An 18696-nucleotide genomic window follows, 5' to 3' on the forward strand; every position below is an offset into this window, starting at 1 on the left:
TCGCCTGGGCCGCCGCGACTGGAGGACGACATTTCCCAGCAGTCTGTGCGGCGGCGCGCCAGGAGCCGCGCGAGGCCGTGATTGGCTGCTGAGCCGGCCGCACGCGGGGGAGCCCAAAGAGCAGCTCTGTTGCGACAGAGGCCGAGCGGCGAGGCCCAGTGAGTTGAGGGAAGGGGCGCTGGGGGGAGGGCGCCGGCCAGCGATGGGGAGGGAAGACGAGGCGAGGGGGAAGGAACGGGGCCGTGGTGGATGGAGGAGGCTTCCAGCAAGAAGAAAAGGCCGAGGCGGAGAAGCTGGCGGCTGGGGGCTGGGGTTGGTTCCAGGGGTGGCAAGTGTGGAGACCCTGGGGGAACTCACTAGCGGGAGGACAGCTGCGTCCCGGGAAGAAGCTGGACCCCACAGCTAGGTGGTGTGGAGCGGTGCCACAGGGAGGAGGCCCGGGGGGAGGCGGGAGCAGGAAGCTCGGCAAAGCGAGGCGGCGGGCTGGAGCGCTGAGCGCCAAGTTGTGGGGAAACCGGAGACGGGACCTGTGCCGAGGGGCAGAACCCGGTCCCTAACTGGCGGCCCTGAAAGGAGGAGCGATTCCAGAGAGAGGCAGGCCGTGGGGATTGGTGGACGGAGCCCGAGGGAAGAGGTGTTAAGAATAGAGGAGCGGCTAAGGATCAGAATCGGCTTGAGAGACCCAGACAAAGTTGGGAGCGACCAGCCACGGGCGGAACTGGGTCTCGGAGGCTGGGTGGGAAAATTCCCGAGAGGGATGTAGCAGGGCCCAGACACTCTTCCCTAAGTTTAGCGTTTTGGGGTGTTTACTTTCCTTCAGGCTCCCTGGAAGAACAGTAACCTACGCCTGTGGTTCATCACCATGCCCTCTGACCTGGCCAAGAAGAAGGCAGCCAAAAAGAAGGAAGCTGCCAAAGCACGACAGCGGCCCAGAAAGGGACACGAAGAAAACGGGGATGCTGTTACAGAACCACAGGTGGCAGAGGAGAGAAATGACGAGGTCAATGGCCAAGAGACCACAGGTGAATTGAGGGAGAGGTGGGTTCCTGGGATGGGTTGCTACGACTTGATGGATGTCCCAGCCGGAGTCAGGATCCTGATCCTGGGGGCACTGGAGATGGTATCTGGTGCCATGAAACTTCATGAACCAAAACAGTAGAGTTAGAGTTAGAGCTTGTAGCATCCTGTAATTGTTCAAGGAAACAGCACAGGTTCTCACATACCCAGTGGCAAGCTGCCTTGTCGCTCTGTCTACTAGACCACGAGGAGGTCAGTGTGCCAGGCTCTTTGCCACATTATACCCTTGTCCTCCCAGGGGTAGTGGCAATACCAATAAGAGACACTTATCAATTGTTTGTTCTTGTTCACCTTTCCATTCATTATATTTTGGAAAATATTTGTTGAGTACTTCTCAAATGCTGGACACTGCTGCATACTAAGATACTATAAATACAGTCTGCTCTCTGGTGACTTACAGTCTAGATGAAGAAACATGGCAGTGTGTGGTAAAGAATATTCTAGGCTCTTGGCAGTCTAGTCCTAGCCTTCTTTCCTCCCCCTGAAAACTCCCTAAACAGGCCTTTTGCTCCATCCAGACTATTTTTGTCCCTTGAGTAGTCACCACTTTTATGTCCTTTTACACACTAAGTTCTAATACTACAATTTCTGTGCTGTTTACTTATGACATTTTTCTCAGGGCCCAGCTCAAGATTACAAAGCCTTTCACAGTCAAACCTGATCTTAACATTTCTATTTACTGTTGCTTTCTGTCATCTTATAGTGTTACAGTTTTACCTTTGTACCTTCTGTTTATCTAAATTACTTGGTCTTTAAGTGCAGGACATGTCTTGGCAAACCTTTTTGCATGACCATCCTTGTAGATAGAAATACTAAGTAAATGTTTGAAGAGGAGAGATTTACTAATGTGAATTATGACAGACAGATAGGGATTCAGAAAAAGGGGAGTTAAAAATGGTTGCAAGGAGAGAATCGGGTGGTAAGAATTGTCTGCAGAATAGGAATTATAGGAGGAAGCTGGTGCATTAAAGTCCAGCCATGGGGAAGTTTTATTCCTGGCCACAGTGGCTGAGGGATGGGAAGTGAGGAATGATGGGAGTGAACGGTCAGGCTGAGTTGTGATCTCTAACGTGGAGAGGTGGGGTTGACGCCTGCCCCTCAGAAACCATGGTTAAGCAGTAGCTATCAGTAGGTACTTTCTGGATAAATTGGAAAGAAAAAACTGCATTGCACTTTGAGACTATTATCCACTGTCGCCATTACAAATTTCTTGTTCACCTTTCTCCCTGTGAAACAGAATTTCTCATCTCAGTACTACGGGAGCTTAGGTTTTCACCCTGCTTCCTCAGGGAGCTGCTGTTCTGAAATACGAAATCTGTTCTCTTTACAACTCTCAAAGCATTTATTATTGCCCAGGACCAGGGTCATTTCTGCTTTCATAATTGATGGGTCATCTGCTCCCTCTCCCAAGACTGGGTCATCTTTTCTCCCTGGGTTTGGGATTACTTGATGCTGCAGGTCACCATTCTCCAACCTTTACCAATTGTAATTGCCACATGGCCTTCCTTGGGTAGTAAAGTATGGAAAGATCAAGATAAATATCAAAGAAAGTGATCTCTCACGAACAGTTCAGCCTTCTTTAGAATGTGAGACTTTTTAAGACAGGCATTGGAGTTAAGCTGGTCCCCTTGTTTGTGGATTGAGTAGAAGGGACAATATTCTCTCCAATGAGATTTATTCCAAAATCCCTTTTCCATTTATTCAGTGCTATTTGCCTGTTTTCTGTCTAGCGCTATGGGCTAGACAATGAGGTCTGTTTAAGTCTCTTGCTTTTGAAGCTCAGGAGATGACTTAGGTCATAGATTGTTTAAACTGGAAGAGATCAAGAGAAAATGCTGTATAGCTTTCTCGTACTTTTGATTTTCCCCTTTCCTGAGCAGATGGAGATTTAAACTAGGGATCAGCAAACTTTTCCTGTAAAGATCCAGATAGTAAATATTTGTGGCTTTGTAGGCCATACGAATGGTCTCCGTTGCAGCTGTCCAACTCTGCCATTGTGTAAGTGATGAATGTGGCTGTGTTCCAATAAAACTTTTATGTACAAAAATGGGCAGTTGGCCAGATTTGGCCAGCCTTTTTTTTAAGCCACTCCCTCTCCTCATCTTTTTAAATGGTTACATTTCAACTGGCAATATATACACCTACATAATAGTCTTGATTTTGCCGTTTGGCCTGTAAACTCTAAAATGTTTACTGTCGGTAGTTACCAATCAGGAGCAACTACCGATACAGATCATAAACTTCTCCCTACTCCGTCACCTTCTCAACATCTAGAATAGAGATTGGTACAAACCATGGCCATGGGAAGTCTAGTCACAACCGTATTGAAAAGAGACTAAAAATTCCTCCCTTCAGTCAAAACTGAAAAATTTGGCCTCCATTCAAAAAGTGTTCATTAAGAACTTACTGGTATAGCACTGCTAGGGGCTGAGGTAGATACGGACTGGCTGCCATCCGACTGGTGGGGCAGTCTCCGCCCTCAGCGCTGGTTCCGTGCCGGCAGGGCAGGTGCAGCAGTAGAGCGGGTGGTGTCGCCAGCACTGGTAATCTCCTGACAGGATGGGGTGTTTGGACAGTGACCTGAGACTAACCACCACAACTCCTCTCAGAGTCGGTCTCCCCAGACCTGCCTGTCCGAGGAGGGCCCCGAGCTCTCTTCCGTCCTCTACCCTGTCTTCACCTTTCTGAGGACAAGCACACGGCTTTTCTCTCTCATTTCACGGGCTCTGCTGTAAAATCACTAAGGGAACAAAGGCAGGGGTGACAAAGACTAAAAAGATTAGAAAATTCTCACGGTAGTGGAAACTTGTGTATCGTTTCTGACTCCTTTCTGAAAAGGTAAATAGATCACCTCTACTCTTCTGGAAGAAGCTTGCCAAGACTTCCTCTACTCCTATTTCTATCCCACTTTCAGCAATACTTTGTGGGCAGTTTTTTCTATGGAAAGTTAATATAGTGAAATAGTTGAGGATCATGGGTTTTAGGGTCAGACAAACCCTGGTTCAAATTCTGACTCTGTCACTAACCTTTTTGGCCTTGGCTATGTAATCTAATCTCTTATAAAATGGGGATTATTTTAAGTGTATATGTCAGAAGGGGTATGGGGGTTAAGTTAGCTGGGGAATGATGATACAGCAGAATGCCAGGCGCAGAGTACACTCAACAAATATCATCCAGTTAATATTAGCCATTAACAGTAACGCTTCTTCCCAACCCGACAGTGTAGTCATGCCCGAGGAACCACGGAGGCAGAACAGCTAGTGTCTTGTGTCACGATCACTTTGCATCTCTGAAGCCCTCCAGACTTGGGAACTCAGGTTTCCCAGCCTTGGCCGTGCCCGCGTCGATCCCTCTGCGTCTTCTCACGCCGGCCCCTTCTGGGCAGCATAGCTTCCTGGAAGCACCGTCTGGAAGCTCTCTAGGTCATGGAATAAGAGAATTGCCCTCTACAGTATCATCTTTGGGGCGAGTGTGGGGCGGGCATTAGGACTAATTATTTAACACGTACCGATGGAGGATAATTTGGAGTTCTAGCCATTCTTCCATGCATTTGTATCATCTAAGATGAAGAGAAGTTAGAATGAAAAGAATAAGTTTGAAGTAAAAGGTTTCTAAGAAAGCAGATTATCAGGGCAGATCCGTATGCAGTGTACACTCTGTTTAAAACTTGTGAAACATCTGAGTCTGCTTCACTTGATCTTGAGCCCCAGTCCTGTAGGCCATGCCTTTCTGAGTCTCTTCAACTTGATTTTGAGCACAGGTCCTTTAGAACATACCTCCCTTTTCAATATTCAGCTCTTTGTATGACAACATTTGGTAATCTGCGTAAGGAGCAGAAGCCACAAACCCTGGAGCCTCGGGTTAACTAAGCTCTGCAGGCAGGCACTCTGGGACATGCCTTTTTTGTGGGAGCCGGGTCTGTCTTACAGCCCTTTTCTCAAACTCTCCTCAGAAGTGGATTTGCTGACCAAGGAGCTGGAGGACTTTGAGATGAAGAAAGCTGCTGCCCGAGCTGTCACGGGCGTCCTTGCCTCTCATCCCAACAGTACTGACGTCCACATTATCAACCTCTCCCTCACCTTTCACGGACAAGAACTGCTCAGTGACACCAAACTGGAATTAAACTCAGGCCGTCGTTATGGCCTTATCGGCTTAAATGGAATTGGTGAGACCCTCGGAAGGCGAGGTGGGAGGTGTCTCTCCTTGGCTCATCTGTCACCCAGCGAGTGTTTACTTAGCGCCAGCTGTGTGCGAGGCCAGGAGTTTACAGTATGGGTGGGAGAGCAGATATGCCCAGGGGAAGGGGCTAGCAATACAGAGCGGTGTGTGGTAAGTACCACGTGAGCAGCGACAGACAGTAGGTGCTGCAGAGGGGCGGGGGCGGGGGCGCAGCCTGTGTGGACCAGCAGGACTCTCAGGCGGGGCGGGGCAGGCACGGGAGGAGAGGCGTTCTAAGAAAGGGGCGTGTGTAGGGGCAGTAGCAGGGCTCGATTGGAAGGCAGGAAGATACTCAAAACCTGGCGGCGTCGAGGTTTGGCCGGCGTGGAGGAACCGGAATGGGGCGGGGACAGGCACAGCCGTGCCGCGTGTCCTCCTGCCACTCTGCGCCTGCCCCTCTCAGGAAAGTCCATGCTGCTCTCGGCCATTGGGAAGCGTGAGGTGCCCATCCCCGAGCACATCGACATCTACCATCTGACCCGGGAGATGCCCCCGAGTGACAAGACCCCCTTGCAGTGTGTGATGGAAGTCGACACGGAGCGGGCCATGCTAGAGAGAGAGGCCGAGCGGCTGGCTCACGAGGACGGTAGGGCTCCGGACCCAGGGGGCGGGGGCGGCCTTCCCCGCCGGAAAGGCCCAGGGAGCCTCACAGCCGTGCGCCGCCCACAGCGGAGTGCGAGAAGCTCATGGAGCTCTACGAGCGTCTGGAGGAGCTGGATGCCGACAAGGCGGAGACGAGGGCCTCGCGGATCCTCCACGGCCTGGGTTTCACCCCTGCCATGCAGCGCAAGAAACTGAAAGACTTCAGTGGGGGCTGGAGGATGAGGGTCGCCCTGGCCAGGTGAGCGCCCCCCTCCCACACCCTTTGTAGTTCCCCATCTCTCAGGGTGGAACGCTCACTCCAGTGGAAATGTTTCACTTGCTTTTGCTGTCTGGAGATTCTAAGTAAAAAACATTCGTCGGCCTCCTTGCCAGTCTGGCAGCCCTTCCAGATAGGCCTGTCCCGATTACTTTTCGCCATAGTGGTTTATTTCCTCTCGTCTTCTGGTGGTCACCAGCCTCCATAAAAGACTCATAGACTCACAGGACTCGGGACTCTGACAGCCACGTCTCCAAGCTGCGTCCTCTCTCCACTGCTCAGGCGTCTTCTCCCCTTTAAACTCCATTCTGCCACTCTGGCTTCTCTCCTAGTTCTCCCCTTCCCTCTGCGGCACAGAGCCTACGCTTGACTTCAGGACTCAGTCCAGGCCTGCACGTGGCAGGCACGGCAGTCCCCTTCTGTGTAGCGCCTGTTAGACTGAGGCGGCTCTGTCTCCTTCCTGTCCTCCAGAGCCCTCTTCATTCGGCCCTTCATGCTGCTCCTGGACGAGCCCACCAACCACCTGGACCTCGACGCTTGTGTGTGGTTGGAAGAGGAACTGAAGACGTAAGGGGGTGGGGCTGGCGGTTGGGGGCGGGCAGGTCCTTAGTAGGGCATCGAGCAGAGTCCAGAGGAAGTGGACACCCAGAAACCACACTAGGGTTAGAGCAGCGAGCAAATGAACTGAAGCGAGGCCAGGGCGAAGGCCAGCTTGACAAGGTCGGTGTCTTCAGGGCTGGCCTTCACATATGATTGTTTTTATTTCGTCTGAAACGTACGGGTTTTTTGTTTCTTTTCAAGACTGTTCTTCAGCTGTGTTTATATACATCGTATAAAGAGGAACTCTCATTTAAGATTAAAGGTCAGGACGTAGTGACGAAGGGAGGATAGCTGAGTGACGGTCCTTTTGTGGCTAATACCCTGGAATATTGTACCAGCTCCGAAAGAAGCCTTTCAGTGGTCTCTGCCGTGACGTGGTGCCTTCTTTCAAAAAGAAGAGCGTGGCGATTTCGACCACGCCTGTTCCGGTTCTCCCCACCCGTGGTCTTGGATACGTTTGTGCGTGTGTTCGTGTACATGTGCTTTTGTTTCTACCGTCGCTGTCACTGCCATCTCCACTCAATTCTGTTGAAAATTAGAATAGAGGTCTACAGCCACGCCACCATGAATGTGCCCGATCTCGTCTGATCTCGGAAGCTAAGCAGGGTCGGGCCTGGTTAGCACTTGGATGGGAGACCACCTAGCAAGACCAGGGGTCGTAGGCATCAAGGAAAAAAATTAGAACAGAAGATGGAGGAAAGTCAGACTGTCCCACCACACCTCAGAGTGCCCTTACAGGTGGATCGTGCCCTGGCAGCTTAGGTGCTTGCCGAGAGCCGGGAACTGGCCAGTAGATCTAAAAGGTGCTCAGGTGTAAGGATGGGGAGCGAGGAAGGTTTTCTGGGTCCGACTCTCAGCGCTCCTGTCGCGGACTGTCTTCCGGTTTTGAGCACCTCCCTGACTGGTTCTTTGGCTTTGCAGTTTCAAGCGCATCCTGGTCCTCGTCTCCCATTCCCAGGACTTTCTGAACGGTGTCTGTACCAACATCATTCACATGCACAACAAGAAACTGAAGTATTATACGGTGAGTGGGCCTGGCTTCTCCACAGGAACCTCTGTGTTTACCAATCCCTGACGTTCTCCTTTAAAAAAAAAAAAAAACAGACATAGCAGCTCGTTTCTACCTATTGCTATAAAAAGATGCGGACAAGAAGTCCCGCAGCCTGTTTTATTTTAGTCCCAAAGTAATTGCTTCCAGGCCATAAGCCATGCATTGGCAGCCTATGCACACGGGGTGTGTTTACCTTATGGCAAAGAAGTCGACCTTTCACGGTACCCAGGCGGGCCCTGCTGCCCTCCGCCCTCCTGAGTGACTGCTCGACTCTGCTTTGTGGCAGGAGCACGTTTATCCCTCCCTCCACGAGGGACGAAGTCAGGATGTCAACGGCCTGACTTAGCGCCTTACCGTATCATATTCTGTAGTTCAAAAAATATATCAAATAAAAAATGAAGAACAGAAGTTCTTTTCATTTATATTTGCCAGGAGTACTAATATTTCTTATATAGCCCTAAATTTCCAGAAATTTCTTTTGTATTTGCAAGCATCTTAAGGGAATTTTTTACATATGTATCACAGTTGTAACCTCAATCATTATCTTCTGTGGGTATTTAACTTTTTTTTTAAATGCCTACAGCACCTGGTCTTCCTAGGTGGTCTCCCATCCAAGTGCTAACGAGGCCCGACCCTGCTTAGCTTCTGAGATCAGACGAGATCGGGCACGTATAGGGTGGCGTGGCTGTAGACATATGTCTTGGACTGTTTTCCATATGAGTATATATAAACAGCCCCATTTATCTTAATGACTCCATGCCATGTTGATGTGTGGCCATCCCGTACCTTGTCAGACTCTTGACGTTTAGGTTGAGTCCAGTGTTTTGCAGATAGGAAACATGGTAGTCCAGTTGTGCAGGATTTGCCAGGTCCTAAGTCTCACAGGTCTAATGTCTTCCCTCCTGGGGTCAGTTCTTGTCATCCGAGGGCTGGGGAGTAGCAGGAGGTGCTCTCAAAGCACTGTGAGCCCTGTGATGTCCATGTGACAGTGGTTTTCAGGGCTGCTCCCCGTGCCGTGGCTGTCTTTATGGCTAACGTGAGTTGAGTTTGGAGCCCTGCTCTAAGCTAACGGGACACAGTTGGAAAAACCTCCGATTCCAGGTTGGATACACTTTTTCCTCTTTCCCTACTGCAGCCCGATAGCCAGGGACCCGGTCGGGTGCCATCCTGCATCCCCCGAAACCCAGGGCTGAGGCTCAGGCCGCCTGCCTCACCCGGCGCGTTTCCCTGCAGGGTAATTACGATCAGTACGTGAAGACACGGCTGGAGCTGGAGGAGAACCAGATGAAGCGGTTTCACTGGGAGCAGGATCAGATCGCACACATGAAGGTGGGCCGAGTGATCGCCGAGCTGAGCTCGCGTTCCCCAGGAGTTGGATGGGGGTTTAGGGGAGCTTGGGGGTGCCGGAGGAGGTCAGGAGGAAGTGACATAGCTTTTTCCGTCTCTTTCAGAACTACATTGCCAGGTTCGGTCATGGCAGCGCTAAGCTGGCCCGGCAGGCCCAGAGCAAGGAGAAGACGCTGCAGAAGATGATGGCATCGGGACTGACGGAGAGGGTCGTGAGCGACAAGGTGGGGTCCGACGGGGTGCAGTCGGGCGGCCTAAAGCGAGGTGATTGCGAAGGGACCTGACTTGATAAACGCCCTCTCCTCTACCCAGACGCTGTCGTTTTACTTCCCGCCGTGCGGCAAGATCCCCCCACCCGTCATCATGGTGCAGAACGTGAGCTTCAAGTACACGGAAGATGCGGTGAGTGTCGCGTGGGGTCGGGAGGCCGGGGCATGTCACAGGTCGATGTCCACTGGCTGGGAGAGTCTTCCGCGCTGAGCTCCCTACTGCACTCTGAGTTGTGAGGGATTTTCAGGCGTGGCAGCTGGGGTGCCTCAGCCAGGGACTCAGTGGCCCCTCTTCGAGGAGCTGGAAGAGCGCTCAGCTAGGCTGGCGGGCGGAGGCAATGGGCTGGAGTCTGCCCCCAGAGCTGTCTCCACAGTCCCGCGTCCTCTGTGGTGACTAGGGACCTGGCAGGGTTGGTCTGCGAGCCTGATGGACCAGTGCCCTGGCCTCACGTCCACCTCTCACCCCACCCCACCCCGCCAGCCTTGCATCTACAACAACCTAGAGTTTGGTATTGATCTCGACACCCGAGTGGCTCTGGTGGGGCCCAACGGAGCAGGGAAATCGACTCTCCTGAAGCTGCTGACCGGAGAGGTACAGCGTCCAGTGGGGCATGGGTCGTCCGAGGGAGAGGGCAGGGGTGCAGGGGCCACCACTCTTGGGCGAGCCCGAGTGCCCTGGCGGCAGGGGAGCCGTCTTCTGGGCGTGGGGTGTGGTCGCTGAGCAGTGGCGAGGCTTAGAGCTCTTTTCAGAGGAGGGACAGGGAGTCCGAGTGAGACGGAGAGAGAGCGCACGCACACGTCTCAACGATTTTCTGTTTCCAGCCAGAGCTTTTAGAATTCAGAAACGTTGCGTGTTTAGAGTTCTTTTTGTTTTAGAAAATGTACATTGTGCTTACGTCCAAGTCCTTTGTTACACCGTACGGTGCTTTCTGTGGTAGACACTTGGCAACCACCGAACAGGCGTGTTGAGAACATGCATTTCGGTACATCCTCCTAAGTTCTGCAGGGCCAGAGTAGCAGTCTGCGAGGTGGCGGTGGAGGCTCTGCTTAGGAGTCGTATAAATCTTATTCGTTGGGAACATACATTTTCCTGCCCTTCCTATGTCTGCTTCTGGTGGGATTTCTTTTCCCGCGTGCTTATATTTTCATTTATTACTCTCTCTTTCTAGCTACTACCCACAGACGGGATGATCCGGAAACACTCTCACGTCAAGATAGGGCGCTACCATCAGGTACAGGCCCGGGTCGAGGGGTGGGAGTCCGCGGGGCTGCATGGGACCCAGTCATGGGACCCCGCTCCCCTCCCGCCTGCTTCTCGTGGACTCTCGAACGGGCCTGGGTGGAGTGTGGAGTTACTCAGCAGGCCGCCCCGCAGGGTTCCTTACGAAATGGGGCCCTGGCCGCACCCGGGCGGGCCCTTTTTCCCACAGCATTTGCAAGAGCAGCTGGACCTGGACCTCTCGCCTTTGGAGTACATGATGAAGTGCTACCCGGAGATCAAGGAGAAGGAGGAAATGAGGAAGATCATCGGGCGCTACGGCCTCACCGGGAAGCAGCAGGTCAGTGGAGGGGTGCGTGTGAAGGATCCCCGGGAAGTGAGGGACTGGCTGGATGGTCAGGCCTCGCCATCCTGGCCACCCAGGTTTGGGAGCTCTCCCCCAAGTCTCCTTTGATTCTAGCCCCCGAGAGAGCGTGCTTCCTCTCCATTGCCCTGGGCTGTCATGCAGTAGAGCATTTAGGTCTTTCTGTGAGGGGGTCAGGTACAGCGCGCCAGTCTCTGACATGCCCTTGCCCCCAGATGTTGCGCTCAAGGGCGAAGGAACTTAAACCTAGGAGACAGGATTCTGGGCTGAGATCCGGAGTGGGGTCCACCGGGTCGCCCCGATGCCTTAGGATTTATGTGCTGAGAGCGTATAGGTTCGGCCTTGGTAATGGCAAGGGCTTCTGGCTCCCGGATGCATCCCTTTCAGGTCTGAGAGAGCAATGGCTGTGTCACCATCTTGCTCTGTGATCTTGGGTCTTCCTGACCCCACTTTTTATAAAATGGCAATAGTATTACTGGAGGAGCCAGGGGAGAAGTGAGTCATGCTGTGTGGCGGGTGTAACACCAAGTTATGTAAACGTCACGGTTGCACTCAGGTGAGCCCAATCCGGAACCTGTCTGATGGGCAGAAGTGCCGCGTGTGCCTGGCCTGGCTGGCCTGGCAGAACCCCCACATGCTCTTCCTGGACGAGCCCACCAACCACCTGGACATCGAGACCATCGATGCCCTGGCCGATGCCATCAATGAGTTCGAGGGCGGTATGATGCTGGTCAGCCACGACTTCAGACTCATCCAGCAGGTGAGGGCCCGGCCAGGCTGGGAGCCTGGCGGGGGCGTCCAGAAGGGGCCGTGTGGCACACAGCCCTGGCACGTCCCGGGCTCCTAACACACGTGTATTGGACTTGGGGAAAGGTGCTCAGGGCATAGATGGAGTGGTGAGGACCAGATCTCAGAGAGCCTTGACAGGGGTGGATGCTCCCCTCCTTCCGTAGCCATTTGGGGATGTTAGCCTACTTGGCCTTGGTGGCCAGAGTCGGGAGGGGACAGAGTGCTTTTACTGCTATCCCAAGGTTCTTCAGCCTAGAAATGGTATTATACTAAGGATTTTGGTTAGACAGGGACTACCGCCAGTCTCTGGTGGAAAGCTGCTGGTCATCTGCAGCGTTGGGGAAGGTGGGGCGGAGCGGAGAGAGAAGCCTCTGAACAGATCTCGGCCTCGCTAGGAAGCTGGGACTCGGTTGACACGGCAGGTCCCCGCCTGGGAGGCTCCGGACCCGCCAGTTACAGTACCCTTGGGTTAAGCCATTCCAAAGAACGCCGGGGGAGTGAAAGCACCGTGAGCCGGGTAGGGCGCAGGTGACGCCGGGGAGGCCGTGGAGTCTTCGTCCCGGCAGTCCCCGAGAACAGTCTGGGCAGGGATGGGCGTGCTGGCCAGGATCGCTAAATCCAGGCTTTGCTTTCTAGGTTGCGCAAGAAATCTGGGTCTGTGAGAAGCAGACAATCACCAAGTGGCCTGGAGATATCCTGGCCTACAAGGAGCACCTCAAGTCCAAGCTGGTGGGCGAGGAGCCTCAGCTCACCAGGAGGACCCACAACGTGTGAGCCCTGGGGCCGCACCCCTGCACTGCTGCAATACCGCGCCCCAGCCCCTCCCCTGCCCCCACCTGCCTTAGCTGCACTCTGTGATCCTGTCTACAGCTGGATGGCGCCTGTCCACTTCCTGTCCTTCCAACGATTTTTGTCCATGTCTGGACTCAGCTGGCTGTTCCCACCAGCCCCTTGCTGGTTCCCGACCTCGACTGATGCAGCCAGAGGCACTTGAGGGTTTGCCCAGGGGCCCACACCCTGGTTGGCCCGGAAAGGAGCTTCGGATCCTGGTTTCTGGGTTTTGGTGATGTTGGCGGAACACCCCCAGCCCACCGTCCCCATTCCTTTCTGCTTCTGGTTTGGAGCTCTGGATCAGGGCCTTAGTCCTGATCGGTTTTAAATAATTATTTAACAGTGTAACTTTTAGACCTGCGTGACGTCTACAAAGCGTCAAATAAAGAAAGAAGAAGCCATGGTCCCTCTCTTCCTTCGCGGGTGTCTGGGCCTCTGCCACCCTGCCCTGCAGTGCCGACATCATTCCCATCCGCCAGAGCATGGGCGGGGTGAGCGTGGACTGAAGACCAGTCCATGGGACCCGGAGGAACTCCCAGTTCCTTTTGCCAATTCGAAACTGTGCCTTAGGCCGGGGGTTCACAAACTTTAACATGCATCGCAGTCACCTGAGGGACTCGTTAGAGCGCAGGTTGCTGGCCTTGCCTCAGTTTCTGGTTCAGTAGGTCTAGGGCGAGACCAGGAATGAACATTTCTAACAAGTTTCCAGGTGATGCTGATGCTGCTGGCTTGGGGGCCACACGTTGGGAAGCAGTCTCCCAGAGCATGTTTTCACAGTGGTCCGAGGCTCTCCGGTCATGCGTGACCTGTATCACAAGACTTGGGCCACTCGTTAAAAATGCGGCTTCCTGGGCTCCAGGCCTGTCGATTCCATTTGGTGGGAAGGGAGAGGTGCAGAAATGGTCCACCGTCTGCTTCTCACACCGAAATTTGCAAACCACTGTTCCGGGCAGGATACAGCGAGTTTTATTATTTTATCTGTCCATAGCTTTAATTTTCCTTAGCACTGTCTAATTTACTTCCAACCCAGGGCTCTGCATAGCCCGTCTGAACTGGAACGGGACTTCCACCTTTGTGCCGCCGGTGGCCGTCCTTAGCAACACGGATACCTCACTCAGCCTCTGAGACCTCGGCAGCCGCCCTTACGGGGAAACATGCACAGCCATGTTTCATGGTACATCTAGGACTTAAAGTCCCAGGTGGTATCTAAGGCCCCAAGGAGCACCCAATCTTAACGGGAAAGCCAACAAGACGGGAGAACAAGATGGCATGAATCAGATGCTACAGTGTGACACAGTAGGGTACACAGAAGGGTTCGGAAGGGAGGGAAGTTCCCCAGGAAAGCGGGATTGGTGCTCTAACCTGGATGATGAGGACCTTCGCAGACGGCCGTGTCCCAGAGGTGTCCTGGGCAGAGGGACAGTAAATGTCAGGTGAGAAGCTGTAGCTGTGCCCGAGGCCGGACGAGGGGCTGAGACTCCTACTGCACCCGCCGACTCCAAGGGGCCTGGCCTTGTGGCCTTGCGTCCTAAGTGGGGTCCGGAGCACAATGGCCCCAGTCTGTCTGGAGTTCGTGGAGACCTGGGCTGGGGAAGAGTGGTGTGGAGAGCGAGCTGTGGGACATGGGGACAGAGACAGGCGCTCCCACTTCAGCCAAGGGAGGGCGAGGCTGTCTCAGGGTCTCCCGCCAGTCACTTGGGTCCCTGTGCAGCGTGCCTGAGGTGTCCAGGGGTGGGATGGCTTCAGAACTGGATGAATGGAACTTGTAGGCTAGCCGGCTTGTCCAAAAAAAAAGCCAATCTCAAAAAATTTTAAGAATCCTTAAAAAGCCCACAAAATATGTACTTCTACAAATGCCTAAAATGAGCAGCGGCTTACTGTGGATTTAGAATTGTCGTCCTGGGCCTCTCGAGCCTCAGCCTGTGAGATGCAGCAGGACGCGGGGAACTCAGCGAAGGGGCGAGTCTGGTGTGGGGCGGCGGCTCCGGCCCCCGGCCTCCCTCCCACTGACAGGTTGTCTTCGCCGTTCCCCCACCTCCCGATTCGGAAGACCCTCCTCCCCCCGCACCCCCCCCCCCCCGCTTGTGCTTTTGGCGTTGCTCCAGTTTAATCAGCATTCGAGACCCTGAGATGCTGGCTCGCCCACAGGTGCATCTACCACCGCCTGTAACATTTAACTCTCCGTTCGACAGCCGCCTTTTTCTTCCCTCGGTTTGTGGCTAACGTCCACAGGGACCCCACTTCGGCCACTATTGCGGGAGCATCCAGTGTTTCCTCTGGCTCCTCCAGTCTTCCAAACCCCGCCCCGCTTCCCCGTCTGGACTCCCAGGTGCGCTTCCCGGCTGCGCACACCTCGCCAGGCTCAGCACCTGCTCCGTGCTCGGCCTCCAGTCCAAGCCTCACTGCGCTTTGCACTTGATTCCACACTTAATCTCCGCACCGTTAACCTTTCTCCCGTTCTTCCCAATTACGTATCCCTCCTCCTCAAATCGTGCCCACTCTGCAAAGCTGGCTCCAAATCCCCGCTTGTTCCGTGAAGCTGTCTCTGGCCGCCGGAGCCCTCGCTCATTTCTCTTTCCTGAACTCTGTCCCCATCACACACTCCCGCTCTTCGACTCTCCCCTGATTGTGCCGTGTGGACCAGTCTTGCCTCTTCAGCTGTGTTGCAGGGCTCTGTGTGGGGCGCATGCCTGCGTCCCTTCCGACTGTCCCCGGCGGAGCCATGTGAAGCGCGGTGGGTGCTGGGTGGTTGCGCGGCCAGGTGTGAAGTCTAACACCTGTGTGACACGTGGGGAGATGATCGGGTGGGGCTTGGGGGGATCCGGGGGGTTTCTTATTCAGAGACAGGAAATCAGTTGGGGGAGAGGAAAGAGCAATCAGTCTCAAGATTACCCCAGAGCATGTTCTGGATAGGTTTGGGCCAAGCCCCGCCCCTCCGTCCCAGGTGCCGGTGCCCGGCCCCACCTGACCGGCTGCTGCTAACTTCATAAAAGTAGCCGCGAGGAGCGGGAAGCAGCTGGAAGGAGGAGGAGGAAGAGGAGGAGGATGAGCACGGAGCACGGACAGCAGCAGAAGTCTGGGGGCCGAAGGAGCCGTGGTTCCGGGGACAAGAAGTCCAGAAGGCGCAGCCGGCGCAAAGAAACCTACTCCATGTACATCTACAAGGTGCTGAAGCAGGTGAGAGGCGGGGCCCAGCGCGTGCGGAGTGCACTGGCCCCGGGTGGTTGCCGGACCGGATGGGACCGGGGACTGGGTTTAGTCCCGGCGCCGAGGCGAGGGGCCTCACGCAGGCTGCGCTCGCACTCGGTCTCAGAGGTCCCTACCCCTCTCGGGAACTGTCGTACACCTGTGATGTGCAGGGGACATTTAAAGCCTGCTCCCCACCACAGTCTAGAGGCCGTGAGGGCTCTTGGACAGACAAGCTGATTGTGTGGAACGTGAGCTAACAGGGAAGACCACAAGATGGTGCTGGGCTGGAGGCGATCGGGCGCCAAACACACACCACCACAAGCAAGCGCTAGTTAGAGATGGCTCGAGCGAGGAGCCAGTCACTGACCGGAAGCCTTGGGGAGGCCTCCCGGACCAGCGGCACTCAGTCCGTGAGGGGCCGGTCTCCCTTACAGACGAAGAACCTGAGGTCCATAAAGGCTCAGCGAGTTGCCGAATCACATGACCTGACAACAGCAGAGGTCATGACCCCTGAGCTCTGGCCACGCCCCTTGAATACTTCCTGCTGGTCCCACCCCTAACCCACAGGTGCCCTCTCAATTCAGGCGGCCTTACCAGCGCACCCATGAGAAGCACCTCCTCCTGGGACTCGCATACTGACTGCCACCTGGGGCACTGATGGGCACCCAACCACCAGTGTGTCTGGAGGACCAAAGGCACCCAGCCGGAAGCTCTGCCCGGCTCAGCAGAGCCCAGCTGGGAGGAGGCGGGGTCGCTCCGTTGCCTGCCAGGTCCCTCCAATCTGCCTGAGACTCTCAGCCCTCCATTAGGTTGGATTAGAGGTGGAGCCTGTCTCCAGTCTGAACCCATTAGCAGGTTTAATGACCAGACAACCTGGTCTCTGGGCGTGGGTGGTGGCAGGGGCAGGCTGCCCCGGCGGAGAGACTCCAATGTCCTGAAGAAAGCGGGGTGAGCGTGGGTGTTAGTGAGCCCGGCAGCTCAGCCTGACTCGGGGCTCACAGCTTCTCAGGGTTGGACCAGGACTGGCCGTGAAGGGGAGAGCGGCTGAGCGAGTTACCCACAAGCCGCGGAGCCCTGCCAGCGGCGGAGGGCCGCCCCTTCTCCCCGACAGCCCTGCAGAGAGCAGGACGAGATGTCGCCGCCAGGGGTTTAGGTGACACCGACCTCGTACGGGCTCGGACTTCCTGCAGTCGGCGGCGGCCAGAGGCGTCTAGTTCTGTCTCCACCACTGGCCTGAAGTACGTCACTGGGGAGTCACTCCTCCCTCACTTTACAGAGAAACACTTCACGCCTGCCCGCTCACACTTTAGGATTGGTATCGGGTCCCGGCCATTTGTTTCACTAGAGATCACCTGGTTCCAAAGCTTGTGACAGAAGAGGACACCGAGGCCGAGGTGCCAACCCCGTGTCTCTGAGCGTGTGCTCTCTGGCTCGTAATTCGGTGACTATTACCAAGCTGAGCGCGCACACCCTCTGACCTGGCAGCCCCCCGCCCCGCCGCCCCTGGGAACAGCCTTCCTTACGCTCGTACAAGCGTTCAAAGGTGTATTTTTGCTGTAACACAATCTAATAGCGAGGAAACAAACAAAATCCCTAAACGTCCATTAAGAGAGGCATGGCGATCTGAACGGACTGCTCCGCACCCTGGAACGCTGTGCAAACGCAGTCCACGCACAAAGCAAAACGCACGATTCCCTTCGTCAGACGCTCACGTGGACTGGCACGCGAATTTGACAGCGTTTACCTCTTGCAATCGGGAGAAGCTTTTTTTTTAACCCAGATACAGGGGTATAAAAATGAATCCCTATTTCCATGTCTCTTGGCCTCTGGGAAGAGGCTGGTGAGGTGGCCTTACGGTCCTGTCTCTAGCTTCCTGCGTCCCCAAACTGGAGCCGGGGTCTGTGGCATTAGGCAGAGCCTCCCCATCGACAGCGCTGTCCTGCTGTTTCTCCAGGTGCACCCCGACATCGGCATCTCTTCCAAGGCCATGAGCATCATGAACTCCTTTGTGAATGACGTGTTCGAGCGGCTGGCCAGCGAGGCCGCCCGGCTGGCCCAGTACTCCGGCCGAACCACGCTGACGTCCCGCGAGGTCCAGACGGCTGTGCGCCTGCTGCTGCCCGGGGAGCTGGCCAAGCACGCCGTGTCTGAGGGCACCAAGGCCGTCACCAAGTACACCAGCTCCAAGTGACCCGGGGCCTGACTTAAATAAAGGGTGACCTGTTCCTGCACACTGGTGATTTGAAAAATGGATGTGTGGAGGTGAGGTGCGATTTGGGGCAAGGGTGTTGTCACTCTATGGCCACCAAGGTGCAATAATAACATTTATTCATACGTTTAAAAACCTGCTTTCCAGGTATACCCCATCAGTGAGCTGAGGTAGGACTCGGGGCCGGATTAGCATCCTGGATAGGCTGCCAGTTCTTTCCATCACACCTTCTTTGGGCCCGAAATTCCTCGTTTGTTACTCTTTCAGGCCATGGTTTTGTGATGCCATTTCTGGCAAACTACCATTTCTGCCCTGTGCTGGGCATGGGGGCTACACAGATCTGTTCTTCAAGATACACAAAATAGAGGCCCAACCCAGCTTCCCAATAGCCTGCCAGGATCTGTAAAATGTTTTTTTTTTTATTTTCCCCTAACGTTTCCCCCTTCATTTCAGAACAAATTGGTGGGAATGTTTTTGAGACTCCTAACTTTTCTTCCCCAATTTTATTCTGAAAAATCTCGAACCCACAGAACAATCGCAAGAAAGTACAACGACCACCTGTCTGTCCTCACCCATCTATGTTCACCACTTAACGGACAGCCGCATTTGCTGTTTCTCTCTCTGTCTCAGCTTCTGCTCTGGCTCGTGGGCATGTGACCCATAAATGCCATCCC

At 54.5% G+C, this 18696-nt stretch overlaps 2 protein-coding genes and 2 pseudogenes across 3 annotated transcripts; 3 read left to right on the plus strand and 1 right to left on the minus strand.

The window, feature by feature from the left end:
* The first annotated feature begins 60 nt into the window (after nt 1–60).
* On the plus strand, nt 61–13025 carry LOC107520322 (ATP-binding cassette sub-family F member 2). Of its 2 annotated transcripts, none has more exons than XM_016163972.2 (15): nt 61–158; nt 821–1022; nt 5030–5242; nt 5699–5881; nt 5965–6136; nt 6626–6721; nt 7676–7778; nt 9039–9134; nt 9257–9376; nt 9465–9554; nt 9903–10013; nt 10591–10653; nt 10852–10980; nt 11561–11764; nt 12430–13025. In XM_016163972.2, exons 2-15 carry the CDS (start codon nt 863–865, stop codon nt 12565–12567), a joined length of 1878 nt encoding a protein of 625 aa, XP_016019458.1. In that variant the 5' UTR covers nt 61–158; nt 821–862; the 3' UTR covers nt 12568–13025. The 2 variants fall into 2 exon arrangements, with proteins under 2 accessions (XP_016019458.1, XP_016019457.2); XM_016163971.2 differs by lacking the exon at nt 61–158 and adding an exon at nt 217–312.
* LOC118611074 lies at nt 7301–7419 on the plus strand (annotated as a pseudogene).
* LOC118611020 lies at nt 8380–8498 on the minus strand (annotated as a pseudogene).
* Nucleotides 13026–15569: 2544 nt separating the features above from the next.
* Nucleotides 15570–18058, plus strand: LOC107520323 (histone H2B type 2-E1). Its single transcript, XM_016163973.2, has 2 exons — nt 15570–15801; nt 17768–18058. Exons 1-2 carry the CDS (start codon nt 15670–15672, stop codon nt 18002–18004), a joined length of 369 nt encoding a protein of 122 aa, XP_016019459.1. The 5' UTR covers nt 15570–15669; the 3' UTR covers nt 18005–18058.
* The last annotated feature ends 638 nt before the right edge of the window (nt 18059–18696 follow it).

Source organism: Rousettus aegyptiacus, unplaced genomic scaffold (genome assembly GCF_014176215.1).
Source record: "Rousettus aegyptiacus isolate mRouAeg1 unplaced genomic scaffold, mRouAeg1.p scaffold_m13_p_13, whole genome shotgun sequence".
NCBI classification, from domain to species: Eukaryota; Metazoa; Chordata; class Mammalia; order Chiroptera; family Pteropodidae; genus Rousettus; species Rousettus aegyptiacus.